At 38.2% G+C, this 14,230-nt stretch overlaps 1 protein-coding gene across 1 annotated transcript in view; it reads left to right on the forward strand.

Annotated features, from left to right (window-relative positions):
* Nucleotides 1-1,817: 1,817 nt before the first annotated feature.
* The window catches only part of LOC311619763 (NKG2-A/NKG2-B type II integral membrane protein-like), a gene marked incomplete at its 5' end in the record, with an annotated part of 51,423 nt that continues 39,010 nt past the window's right edge, over nucleotides 1,818-14,230 (forward strand). Inside the window, 4 exons of the mRNA XM_084878288.1 lie at nucleotides 1,818-2,004; nucleotides 2,380-2,475; nucleotides 2,965-3,018; nucleotides 3,484-3,635. Of these exons, the coding sequence (XP_084734414.1) occupies nucleotides 1,818-2,004; nucleotides 2,380-2,475; nucleotides 2,965-3,018; nucleotides 3,484-3,635 (489 nt within the window). The remainder of the gene's footprint in view (nucleotides 2,005-2,379; nucleotides 2,476-2,964; nucleotides 3,019-3,483; nucleotides 3,636-14,230) is intronic.

The raw sequence follows: 14,230 nt of genomic DNA on the forward strand, positions 1-14,230 counted from the left end.
ACAGAGATATTATTTTTGCCAAGGGAAGTCTAACATTTTAGAATAATAAAATGAATGAGGGATTTTTTTTTTAAGAACCAAGAAGGAGAAATTGAGAATGTAAGAAATTTAAGATTAATGATTGTAGTGACAGTTCACATAAAGGTGAAAATAATAGCAATTCTCCAGATCATTGGAGACAAATATCATTAAACAATTATACTTAATGGGATTATGATTTTAGAAATTTCCCCATTTGTAATAGAAATTCCATAATGAGAGTATAAGGAAAAGAAGTATGTAATGCCAGGGTTTAGTAACATGTCTAGGAGTAGGATTTAAACATCTGAGATACTCCTAACAAGGCTTCAATGTTCAGAGTTTGTGATTTACATATAAGTTAACAGCATGGGTGCTGAGGTCTTTTGTCCTCTGATATCTTTTCGAATAAGAAAACAACTTCTCAGAGGCACTGTCAAGGGGGATAAACCACAGCACACACTTACTAGCCCCAAGTATCCCATATTCTGGAGGTGTTTGATGACGTAAACTATCTTAAAAATAGCCCATGTGTAAGAATTTCCTGTTCAAACTTTATGAGAAATCTACTTTTATCACTCATGGTTCATTCTGAACTTTCACGGGGCAGTCTGTGAAGACCACAGTCATTGTTTGTTTACTAGAGAAACCTGGTCTCTCACTAAAGACTACAGAAGGTATGTGTCTATTTTCCTGTCCCTCTATTAGCCTGTCTCATGTAGTGGGAGATTACAAATGGTAGATGTGATGCAAGTGAGGTACAATTAAGATACAACCACATAAAAGAAAACATTGGTGTCTTTATTTAAAAAATTGGGGACAAAAAAATGAGAAGAATAAAATATGAAATATGTTGGAGGCAATCAAACTATTCAAATTCTTGCCTGTTAGAGAATGACTCAAGTGCATACACCCATGCACAATTGATGTGTTAAGCAAAAACAATTTAATGGAGAATCCAGCAATAATCATGACAAAGAAGAGTTATTTTAATTTTATAATCAATATAGGTATATTTTATACTTAGCCCAGCCTTTAAAAAGAGATTCTTTAAATGAGTTTTCTGAATTACAGTGGTAATCTAAATGTACACTTATTTAGAATAAATAAAAATAGTTGGCTTTTAATAAAAGTCAGGATGAAGTAGCTCTCATAAAGTGCAAGTTTAAGCTGAATTATAAAAAATCAAAAGATATTTAAAAAAAATTAAACAAACATTGCAAGAAATGGCACCACACTGACAATGAAACTCTTGTTTAACGAATTATGTTGCATTATAAATAAAGTATGTCATTAAATAAAATTAATTTACTTCAAAATTACTATATATGCCAACACAACTGATGTCCCATCTTTGAAGCATTCAGTCTTTAATCATTATTTGATTTCAAATTTATCATATATATTGGAGACTCTTTTTTCTCATATAACATTTCAATTTTAATACAAGCATTCTAATAATGTTAAAAATATTTTCATGGAATCTGTCTTTCAATTAATGACAATGCCATTATTTATGCTATTCTTTATTCCTCACTGATTTCTTGATTTTATGGCTCAAACAAATAATATATTGCCAAATGTAGAATATCGTAAAATTTACATCTACTATGAAGCACTTCTTTAAAGATCTAACAAATTCAAAATCAGAACTTTAGTTTTTTCAACAAGGAAATGAGCCCTACTACCCTTTACCCCGCCCAGTTTTACTGTATTGGAGATCGCATTATTGCTTATGTCACTTATTTGTAAGGACACTTAAGTTAGAGCACAGACTCAAATGGCACTCAGCTGCAGAGATGAATAACCAAAGTGTAACCTATGCAGAACTGAATTTGGCCAAGTCCGCCAAGAGACAGCAAAGGAAACCCAAGGACACTCAAAGCTGCACTCCAGTAACTGAGCAGGAAATAACCTACCCAGACTTAACTCTTGGAAATGCTTTCCGGGATCTTCCAGGGAGGGACAAGAAGGACCACTCCAAAGGTAACGCATTCAATAGACACACAGTCTAACCGTTCTAGTGTGTGCAGCTGGGGTGCAGCGATGTGGGGGAAAATAGGGCATTAGCTTGCATATTTTTTTCATTTGTGAGAATCAGTGCTTAAAGTTGGAATACAGCATTCTAAGACAAAAGCCGAGGGTTAATTTTATTCAGGTATTGTTGAAGATGTAGTCTTTGACCAGTAACTCATGGAGCATTCTATTTCCTAAACATGCAATAGCATATTCTGAGAGAAGGATTACAGTTGTAGGGATGGGCTTAGTGTCCAAGTTTATATATTTGATTCTCTGTACGTAAACTGTTTAAACAAATGGTCTCTTACTCCTTTCTCAGTGTTTCCTTTTCTCTTCCTGCAGTTTCACCATCACCTCCAGAGAAGCTCATTGCTGGGACCCTAGGGGTCATCTGCCTTGTGCTGATATCCGCTGTGGTGACAATCACTGTCATTCCCTGTAAGTAAATTTTTGAATGTTATACAGAACGTTTCACTTTTATGTCCATCAAGGCCTCTGAATACTTCATAGTGTTATAGAATAGAACTGTTATCTTAAAGAATGCGTTTAGATTAAGTGAAAAATAGTAATTCTGAAATTGTCCAAGGTATAAATATCAGAACGATTTTAGAGAGTAGTTTGTAAATATATGTACATATATATGACCATATTTTATAATGTAAGGCATGCTTTAGGACACCTTATTGAGAAATACAAATTATTTTTTGAGATTGTTTATCCAAATACTGTGAGTGATGTAGTTCTCTAGACTTTCAAAACGTTTTTCCTCAAAATTATCATTACTACATTAATTTTCATTGGTAACTAAACTTTATTCCAGATAGTTCTAATCCTAGACAATAAAACAAATTAAATGTAAGAAAGAGAAGTATTATGAGGTAGTTAGATTAAGATTGATTTTTATAAGAATTACTTTTCCCCCCACAGCTAATGCTCCGCTGGAACAGAATAATTCTTCCTTAAAAATCAGGATCCAGAAAGGTACATAATTATTTTCTCAGTGCTGATATTAGTTTAGTTTATACTTTATCTCTAAAATTGGGTAGTCAAAAATAATAGCTCTTATGGAATGGGGACATAAATTATAATACCTGGCAATAAATGCTCATAAATAATGATTATAGAGAAGTGTTTTCTTATGCAACAATATGAAAAAATATTCATTTAAGATCATCATACTCATTGTTGCAGATGGGCTCAAAGATAATTTAAGGATTCTAAAAATGTGAATTGACGTTCAGGACATGTAGAGAGTAGATACTTTTGTTTTTGTGTTAGCTTAATATGGGACATAAACCTGGAAACAAGAGACTAACCCTTCTCTGTGAGTGTTTTTTCTTTTATATGTATTGCACAAATGTGTCTATACCTAGGCAAATATGTAAATTAATTTTCATTTTTTAAATTTTAAATTGTTTTTGATAAAATTTTATAATCTTTCTTTAGCATATTATTGTGGACATTGTCCAAAGGAGTGGTTGACATATTCCAACAATTGCTATTACATTAGTACTGAAAAAAAAACATGGAATGAGAGTTTAAAGGCCTGTGCTTCTAAGAACTCTAGCCTGCTCTACATAGATAATGAAGAAGAAATGGTAAGATTTAAATGTTTCCATTTTATTTTATACAAAACCATGCATCTATAAATGCTTTTTTCTAATGCAAACTTTGCTACTTGATTTTACTATAAATCAAGGAAACTGAAGGTATCTTGATTGTGCACATTAATTAAAAACTTAAATGACCCATGCTATCTAATATAAGGGTAATATGCAAATTGCGTGTACTTCAACACACAAGATGGCCTCCTCCATGTGGTCAAAGATGGCTGCCCCCATGTGGACACAAGATGGCCACCACAAGATGGCCAGTAGGGGAGTGCAGTTGGCGGCAATCAGGCCTGCAGGGGAAGGAATTTAGGGGTGACCAGGCTAGCAGAGCAGGGAAGTTGGTGACCAGTACTACAGGGAGGACAGTAGGGGGCAACCAAGCTGGTAGAGGAGGGCATTTAGAGGCAACCAGGCCTGCAGGGGAGGGTAGTTGGGAGTGACCAGGTCTGCAGGTGTAGACAGTTGGAGGGGGGACCAGGCCTGCAGGGGATGGCAGTTGGCAGGGACAATGACTGCAAGTGAGGACAGTTGGTGGTGGCCAGGCCAGCCAGGGAGGGCACTTAGGGGCAATCAGGCAGGTATGTAGAGATGTTAGGGGTGATCTGGCTCTTGGGGGAAAGGCAAGGTTGGAGTGATTAGGCTGGCAGGGGGCAAGATAGTGGTGATCAGACCGGTAGGGGGGCAAGGTCAAGGCAATCAGGCTAGGAAGCAGAGGAGTTAGGGGCTATCAGGCAGGCAGGCAGGTGAGGAGGCTGGAGCCAGTCATCGCAGATTGTGAGAGGGATGTCTGACTGCCAGTTTTGTGCCTAAACGGGCAATAGGACATCCCCTGAGGGGTCCCATATTGGAGAGGTTGCAGGCCGGACTGAGGAAACCCTCTTTACATGAATTTTGTGCACTGGGCATCTAGTATTCTAATAAGCATGCATGGAGTCAGATGGGTAGCAGACCCAGTGGGGTGTTCACCTCAAAAGGTATACATGGGCCCAATCAACAAGCTGTACACCTGAAACCAAAACAATACTGGATATCAATTGTAACTGAAAAATCTTTTTTTAAATTGCCCAAAAATTATTCTCATTGTTTATTTTTACTGCATCCAAAATCTCAATAATACAAATTAAAACCAGAGGCAAAATAATTATAATATAGTCACTTAAAATTTAAAGGTTAATAGTTTTGTTCCATTCTTCATTGCTAGCCACTTGTAGGTTTCTATACTTCTTTAATGGCTTGGACATTGCACAGCAACATGCAGGAGTCCTTTTCTCTGATATTCTGCTGCCCTTGACAGTTGTTAGACATGCACTCTTGCACTTTCAACCTTGCTTTCTATGGTATCTATCACATCATCTTTCTCATGAATTATCATGCACAAATCTTGTTAAAAAAAGATACATTTTATTGATATTTCACAGAGAGAAAGGGAGGGGGATAAAGAGCTAGAAACATCGATGAGAGTGATATATCGATCAGCTGCCTCCTGCAGACCCCTCACTGCGGATGTTTCCTCAACCAAGGTACATGCCCATGCCTGGAATCGAACCTGGGACCTTTCAGTCCGCAGATCAACACTCTATCCACTGAGCCAAACCAGTTTTGGCATGCACAAATCTTTTAATAGGTCCTTTATATCCATAATATCAGCTTCAAATTACCTAACAGAAGACTCTCATGAGCAAGGCAAAGGTCATCCTCCCTAATTTCCTCATCCTGCACCTGCTCCTGAGGTGGACTTTGGTTTCCCAGGATATAAGATTCTTTTCTTCTGAGCTTTCCTCAGGAAATACTACCAAATTCTCCGGAACTGGCTCCCACTGGAACAACAAACACTTTCTATTTCTCATCAGCTTGCCTCTGGACCTTCAGAAAGTTTGTCAATGTGAACTCAAAATTAACTAAGTGATCCTTCTGTATTTTCCTTTGACACTGTTCACTGGGGGTGGTTGGGCAGAGATCCAAACTCTTTTCACTTTTTAATTTATCTTCATTGTTGAAAGTGTTACAGATCTTCCCCTTGTCTTCTCCCCCATTGACTACCACCACCCTTCCCCCACTTCCAGGCCTTCACCAGACCATTGTCTGTGCCCATGGGCTATGCATATTTGCATATAAGTTTCTCAGTTAATCTCTCCCTCTCCACCTACCTACCCCAGCCTTCCCTCTGAGATTCATCAGTCTATCCTATGCTTCTATATTTGGGTCTGTTTTGTTCATCATTTAATTTAGTTCATTTGATTCCACATATGAGTGAGATCTTATGATACTTATCTTTCTCACTGGCTTCTTTTGCTTAACATAATATTTTCCAAGTCTTCCATGCTTTCTCAAAGAGTAAGAAATCCTTCCTTTTTACTCTGGCATAGTATTCCATGCTGTGAATATACCATGCCTTTTAAATCCACCCATCTATTGATGGGCACTTGAGCTCTTTCCACACCTTAACTGTTGTAAATTGCACTACTATGAACATAGGGGTGCATACATTCTTTCTGATAGGTGTTTAGGGTTTCTTAGGATATATTCCCAGAAGTGGGATCACTGGGCCAAGTGCCAGGGCAATTTTTAACTTTTTGAGCCAAACCCATACTATTTTCCATAGTGGTTGCACCAATCTGCATTCCCACCAGCAGTGTACTAGGGTTCCCTTTTCTCCGTATCTTCAACAACAACTTGTCATTTGTTGCTTTGTTGATGGTAGTCATTCTGAAAGGTATGAGGTGATACTTCACTGTCATTTAAATTTGCATCTCTCTGATGATTAGTAACTTTGAACAATTTTTTATTTGTCCTTGGCCTTCTGTATGTCAATTTTGGAGAAGTGCCTTTTTAGGTCCTTTGTCCATTTTTAATTGGTTTGTTTATTTTCTTTTTGCCGTTATTTAAGTTCCTTATATAATTTGTATATTAATGTTTTATCAGATGTATCCGTAGCAAATATGTTCACCCATGCAATGGGCTCCCTTTTCATTTTGTTGGCATTTTTTTTTTTTTGCTGTGCAGAAGCCTTTTATTTTTATGTAGTCCCACTTATTTACTTATCATTAGTTACTCTTGCCCTAGAGATGTATCCACAAACATATTGCTATGAGAGATATCCAAGATTTTGCTGCCTGTGGATTCTTCTAAAATTTAATATTCAACAACGTACACTTCAGTCTTTAATTTATTTTGAGTTTATTCTTGTGTATGGTGTAAACTTGTGGTCTAGTTGCATTTTGTTTTTGCATGTACCTGTCCAATTTTCTCCATATCATTTATTGAAGAGGTTGTCTTTACTCAGTTGTATGCTCTTTAATCCATTGTATGCTCTTGCCTCCTTTGTTAAATATTAATTGAGGATAATGGTTTGGGTCAATTTCTAGGTTCTCCATTATGCTCCATTGATGTAAATTCCTATTCTTGTGCCAGTACCAGGCTGTTTTGATTACAGTGGCTTTGTAGTATAATTTAATATCTAGTATTGTGATTCCTCCTACTTTGTTATTCTCTCTCAATTTTGCTGTGGCTATTTGGGATCTTTTTTTCTTTCCATATAAATTTTTGAAGCATTTTTCTAGATCTGTGGAATATACTGTTTTATTAGGGATTTCATTGAATCTATAGATTGCTTTGTATAGTATGGACATTTTAACGGTGTTGGTTCTACCAATCCATGAATACAGTGTCTTCTTTGACTTGTTATATTTTCCTCTATCTCTCTTTAAAAAAGAATTATTAATATTTTACAGAGAGGAAGGGAGAGGGATAGAGAGTTGGAAACATTGATGAGAGAGAAACTTTGATCAGCTGCCTCCTGCACAACCCCTACTGGGGATGTGCCCGCAAACAAGTTGCATGCTCTTGATAGGAATTTATTCTGAGACCCTATGGTCTGCAGGCCGATGTTCTGTCCACTGAGCCAAACCGGTTAGGGTCCTCTATCTCTTTTTTTTTATGTCCTGTAGTTTTCTTAGTATAGGTCTTTTACCTCCTTAGTTTAGTTTATTCCTATGTTTCTTTTTTGTTTGTTTGTTTGTTTGTTTATTCCAATGATAAATGGGATTTTTTTTTTTTTTTTAAGTTTCCCTTTCTGTGAGTTCATTTTGGCGTATAAAAATGACATAGATTTCTGGTGTTAGTTCTGTATTCTGCTATGTTGCCAAATTCATTTATTTAATCTAGTAGTCTTTTAGTGGAGCCTTAAGGGTTTCTATGTACAGTATCATATAATCTGCAGATAATGACAGCTTTACTTCTTCTTTTCCAATTTGGATGCCTTTTATTCCTTCCTGTCTCATCACTATAGTTAGAACTTCCAGGACTAAGCTGAATCAGAGTGGTGAAGTCGGTTATCCTTGTCTTATTCCTGTTCTTAAGCGAAATTGTTTCAGTTTTGGCCATTTAGTATGATGTTGGCTGTAGGTTTGTCATCTATGGCCTTACAAGACTTTTTATAAAAGTTGGGTATTGGATTTTATCACATGCTTTTTCTGCATTAATATTATATGTTTTTTGTTTTCCAATTTTTTTCTCTACTTTTCTGTTCCTTTGGCAAGTTTGTTAGGATGCTGCTGCTTCTGTTGCAGCTGTTGCCTTAATTCACATGAATCTTGAGGTGTTTCAAGTGGATTCTAAGACCTCTCTGTTTCCACGGAAGAGTGTGGGATCTTCTGGACATTGGATATGGTGGGCCAGCTGGGTGGGGTCACGACAATTCCTAATATGCGAGACATGAGTGGTAGTTTATTCATTAATTGCAGTCACCCAGCCTCCTCGTTTCCCTTCTCCTCCTCCAGCCGGGGACCAATTTAGTTCTTTGTTTGAAATCAATTACCTAATTTCTCATAAACATTTTTATCTCTCATAGAAATTTTTGAAAATTTTTGTTAAATATTCATGGATTCAAACCTACCACAGAGACAATAATAATCTGTTGGTGTGGCAAAATGGCTTAGCTTTCTCTTCCAAACTGTAAGTTTCTTGAGAATGTATATATTTTATATCTTTGTGCTTTAAGTCAGAAATTAATCTTAGAAATGAACATCAATGCATGAAAGATTACATAAATACAGTAAAACTTTGGTAGAGCATACTAACTCAGGCAAGGAGCTACCCACTAGAGCCAAAAGCCATTATGTTAGAAAGTAGGTTTTACAAATATATATGTTCAAAAATTGACCAATTAGTTCACCTGTTTGTACTTATGATGACACATTTGTGTAATTAAAATGAAGTACATATGAAAAGTTTCATTTCACAGGAAAGCTTTCTGTATATACTACTATAATTTAAATTTTATACTGAAAGGTTTAGTAAATGCATGCATTCACCAGTCATGGCCTGTGAACATATGTGCTTGGCTGGGGTGTGGCTTTAGCCCTCAGGCTGTAAAAGAGCTGCAGAGTCTGGCCTCAGGGCAACAGCACCAGTTACCACAGTTGAGGTGGTGTGATCATGTGCTAACCATTAGCAGTACATTGTTTATGAGCTTTGACTCTTGGATTTAAATATGCAGAATGTAGTAGTAAATATGTAATATTTATTCATGTCAGTAAAATTACTACATTGTTTTTTCCCAACATATGGCCTACTTGCCAAATTTAAAAAAAAATGGTGATTAAGAACAAAAGAAAAAATAATCTGTTAATTTAATTCTAAGTAAACTTTAAAAAAATATATTTCCATTGATTTCTAAATATATTTTATTGATATTGTACAGAGAGGAAGAGAGAGAGATAGTTAGAAACATCGATGAGAGAGAGTCATTGATTAGATGCCTCTTGCACACCCCCTACTGGGGATATGCCTGCAACTAAGGTGCATGCCCTTGACCGGAATCGAACCTGGGACCTTTCAGTCACTAAGCCTATGGTCTATCTATCCATTTAGCAAAACTGGTTTCAGATATTTTTGTTGATTTTTTTTTTAGAGAGGGAAGGGATGGGGATAGAGAGTTAGAAACATCGATGAGAGCTAAAACATTTTTGGCTCAGTGGATAGAGTGTCGACCTGTGGACTGTGGGGTCCAGGGTTCGATTCCAGTCAAAGGCCTGTGCATTGGTTGTGCCCGCATCCCCGGTGGGGGGTGTGCAGGAGGCAGTTTATGATTCTCTCTCATCCAGGTTTCTGGCTCTCTATACCTCTCCCTTCCTTATTGTAAAAAAAAAAAGAAAAAAGAAAAAGAAACATGGTTGAGAGAGAAACATTGATCAGCTTCTTCCTTCATAACCCTTACTGGGAATGTACCTGCAACCAAGGTACATGCCCTTGACTGGAATCGAACCTGGGACCCTTCAGTCTGTAGGTCGACGCTCTATCCACTGCACCAAACTGGTCAGGGCTAAACCTTTTTTAAAAAACATTTAAAAATTAGCAAGGTGTTAATTTTACATATTATATACAAACCTCAAATTTTGTCCATTAAATCCTGAGTCCATTAAATCCAGTGTTTACCATAAACTAAATGTTTCTGTTGAAAAATTTTAAGATGTGTTCAGATTTAGATATGTAAATATTACTGTAAAGAGTTTATTCATTAAAATATGAAGTTATATATGATCAGGCTAATGATATATTATTTCTGTATTTCAGATCCTCAATCACGTCAGGATTTCCTAAGAATTGTACATTTGCCAAGCTTTCCGATCACAACATCTTTTCTGCATCCTGTTTAGAATATAACAACTTTGTTTGTAAGCACCAGCCACATTAGCTTAGCTAAATCTAGTACAATGGTACCTGCACCATCTAAAAATAATACATTTCTAGTTTCTTTTAAAGCACCACAATTATTTTGTAGAACTATTTTTTAAGATATTATTTTGAGATCAGCTTTAGGCTCACAACAAAATTAAGAGGAAGTTATTGGGATTTCCCTTATTCCTCTGTCCCTACCCAAGCAGAGCCTCTCCCCGCCCCCCCCCCCCTTTTTTTTAAATATATTTTATTGATTTTTCACAGAGAGAAATGGAGAGAGATAGAGAGCTAGAAACAACAATGGGAGAGATACATCAATCAGCTGCCTCTTGCACACCCCCACACTGGGGATGTGCCCGCAACCAATGTACATGCCCCTGACTGGAATCGAACCTGGGACCTTTTTGGTCCACAGGCCAACGCTCTATCTACTGAGCCAAACCGGTTTCGGCCAGAGCCTCCCTTTTATCAACATCACTCACCACCCTGGTACATATTGTACTTTGACTCTTCATAGCACTTAAAGTCGATAGTTTGGCCTGACTGCCATGGATCAGCAATTGAGCATCATCCCATGCACCGAGACGTCAATGGTTCAATTCCTAATCAGGGAATATGCCAGGTTGCAGGCTCAATCCCTATTAGGAGGTGTGTAGGAGGCAGCCTGTCAATTTCCTCTCCCATCGATCTTTCTATCTCTTTATTCCTCACTCTAAAATCATTATAAACTTCTATTTCAAAGTCTATAGTTTATTTGATGTTTCACCCTTGGTATTTCAAATTTATTTTTAAATCTATCTATCTATCTATCTATCTATCTATCTATCTATCTATCTATCCAGTTACATATTTTACACTTTTAAACTTCTGATATTCACTAAAATAAATCATGTACATATTATGAATCATAATATCAAGGACTGTTATTTCTGCCCTTCCTGGTTTGGAGTGTCAGCATTTGGACTGAAGGATCCTGGGTTTGATTCTGGTCAACAGCACATGCCCCAGGTTGCTGGCTTGATCCCCAGTGGGGGGAGTGCAGGAGACAGCCAATCAATGATCCTCTCTCATCATTGATGTGCCTATCTCTCTCTCCCTCTCCCTTCATCTCTGAAATGAATTAAAAAAACAAAACAAAAAGCTGTTATTTCTAAGTCTCCAATCACATGAATAATTGAGCAAATATTTTCAAATTAATGTGCTTGACCTAACTTTTAAATGTTCAAAATGGGGGCTGACCATCCCAGGGTTACAAGGTGTATACATGTGTTGAGTCAGGAGTGAAAAAACTCAGGAAAGTTTGATTCAAGGTTATTATTACCTACTTTTTGGCGAGAGCCTGAGGAGAGGGGAATAAAAGGAAATTACAAAATGTGCCCTAGGCCTAAGGAAGGTTACCAAAAGGAAAATCACTCGGGTGCCAGGTTTTAGATTTCATTAAAGACAGTGTCACTGCAGAAAGCTTTATGGCAGGAATGCTCACTGGGCTGTGCTAGGACAGAGCAGTTCCAAGTCTGCTGGCCCACACTGGTGAGGATGGACCTCAAGTCATGACTAATAAGCAGGAAGGCCTCCCTGCCACAGGTCAGAAGGCAGAGGCTGGAGGAGAGGGAACTGTGACCAGCCACAAACACTTGCTGGAGGGCGAGCACCTCAGGAGCTTCTTGCATGCTCTCAGCTGTTAACCACATCTCTAGCAAAAAATGAGAACACACCTTGAAACCAGGAAGAAGGGCCCTTTCTCTGGCACGCCTCTCTGGTGCCTTTTACCAAGAAAACATCAGGTGAGCTGACAGGGAAGAAAAGGCGTAGAAGACCTAGCACCATTTACTTACCAAGGGCTCACCTAGCTCCCTTCACTCACCAAGTAAAGATAGATTTGGAAAACAGCATAATACATTCTTAATCGACACTCAAGATTATTTATTATGCCACACCCCCAAGATTTCTATAGAAAATCCATTTAAATATTTCCCATTCATTCAGAATATGGACCCAACACATATATCTTCTAAATCTAATTTGGTGCAGCAATATCAATCATTAGGTTCATCTTTTTTTGGTGCAGACTGTTGGTTTCACTGGTTAATTATCAGAGTCATTTGCTATATTTTACATGTCTGTTTTGTTTTGTTTTTCTACTGGATTTTAGATATTTTGGAATGTACTTTGTTTTATTAAATTCTCTGTCTCTCCTTTTGACACTCTTAATTACTTAAAAACATGCATTAGAAGCATGTTTGATGGACGCAATCAAGTGTTATCAAGTGTTAAGTAATGAAGAAAACAGAAAATAAAAGGACATAATATCTGTGTGAATCAAAGAGTTAGTTATTGACAGAATGTGGGATGAACTTTAGTAATTTGACACAATCATTTGGAGATATTTTTGCTATAATTCCATTACAGGTGGTAGAGATCCTGCACTCACTTAATAATTGCAAAATGAGTTAATAGTTATATGCTTTTATCTCTTCGGACATAGATGTTGTCTTTATGTTCTCTACATTTATTCCTTAGTTTCACATAGAGAAATGCGTCAATATTCAAAGTTAATTTGTATCTAATTGCTGAAGTTGCTTTGACATTTATACACCAGCATTCATTTTATTCATTTATTTCTCAGTTCCCGTATTGCGGTTTGGATGGCTTTCAGTTGATGTAGACTGGGTATGTAGGGGCTCAGCTCAAGACCACACATAAAGCTCATATCTTTGTTTTAATATTTTATTCTCTGAACAGTGGACTACCTGGTACATAAGTTCATAGCAGTGATGAGCAACTCTCAGCATGTCTAGCCGAAATGTGCTTCTTGATGCCTGAACTCAGAATTCATAAACTGTTCCTTCCCAGATCACACTATATTATCAAAACAGGTCACATGGCCAACCTTTTTCATTGTCTACAAAGTATACTCTTCTCATAGTGGTCAGAGGGACAAAATGTAGATTCCCCCAAAACCAATGTCCTCTAATAAAAGAGACACATGCAAATTAACTGTACCTCCACTACACCAACCATCCAATCAGAGCGAGTATGCTAATTAACCCAACAAAGATAGTGGTTAATTTGAATATGCAGGTGCTGAGCTGCCTAGGTCCTAAGAGCATCTTTGAGACACAGGCCACTCCTAGCCTGTAGGTCCGTGTTTATGCCCCTGACCACACCGGGACTATGAGTGCAGGCACCAAATACCTGGAGGCGGGGTGGGAAAATTTAGACAGGGGTGGGGGATGGTCCCACCTTGTCCCCAATGCTTGCAGGTGCTCTGGGGTGAAGCTGCAGTTCGGGTCCAAGTTCCCAGCCCAGGGCCCATGACAGGGGTCTGGTTGCTGGCCTCTGTGGTATGTGGAGACACTGGCAGCAGCTGCCATGCATGTCCCAGAGGTCCACACATGCCCACCAGCCCAGTTGGCTGCTGGCCTCCCCTCGAGGGTGTTCGAAGTCAGGTATGTTTCTGCCCCGCCCCCAGACGCTTTCGTGTGCTCCAGCGCCAAGCTGTGGTTCAGGTCCACGCTCCCAGACCGGCAACCACAACAGGGGGCTGGCTACCAGCCTCTGGGGCTGCGGAGACCCCAGCGGCCACATCTGAGTGGTGGGGACATGCCAATAGGCCAGTGGACACAATGCAAGAGCCGCATGAGCTGCAGAGGAAACACTTTTAAAAAATATATAAATATTTTATTGATTTTTACAGAGAGGAAGAGAGAGGGATAGAGAGTTAGAAACATCGATGAGAGAGAATCATTGATCAGTTGCCTCTTGCACACCCCTAACTGGGGATGTGTCCACAACCAAGGTAGATGACTTGACTGGAATCAAACCTGGGACCCTTCAGTCCACTGGCCAACACTCTATCCACTGAGCCAAACCGGTTTTGGCAGAGGAAACACTTTTTCAAT

This window comes from Pipistrellus hanaki (genome assembly GCF_964339955.1).
Source record: "Pipistrellus hanaki genome assembly, chromosome: 3".
NCBI classification, from domain to species: domain Eukaryota; kingdom Metazoa; phylum Chordata; class Mammalia; order Chiroptera; family Vespertilionidae; genus Pipistrellus; species Pipistrellus hanaki.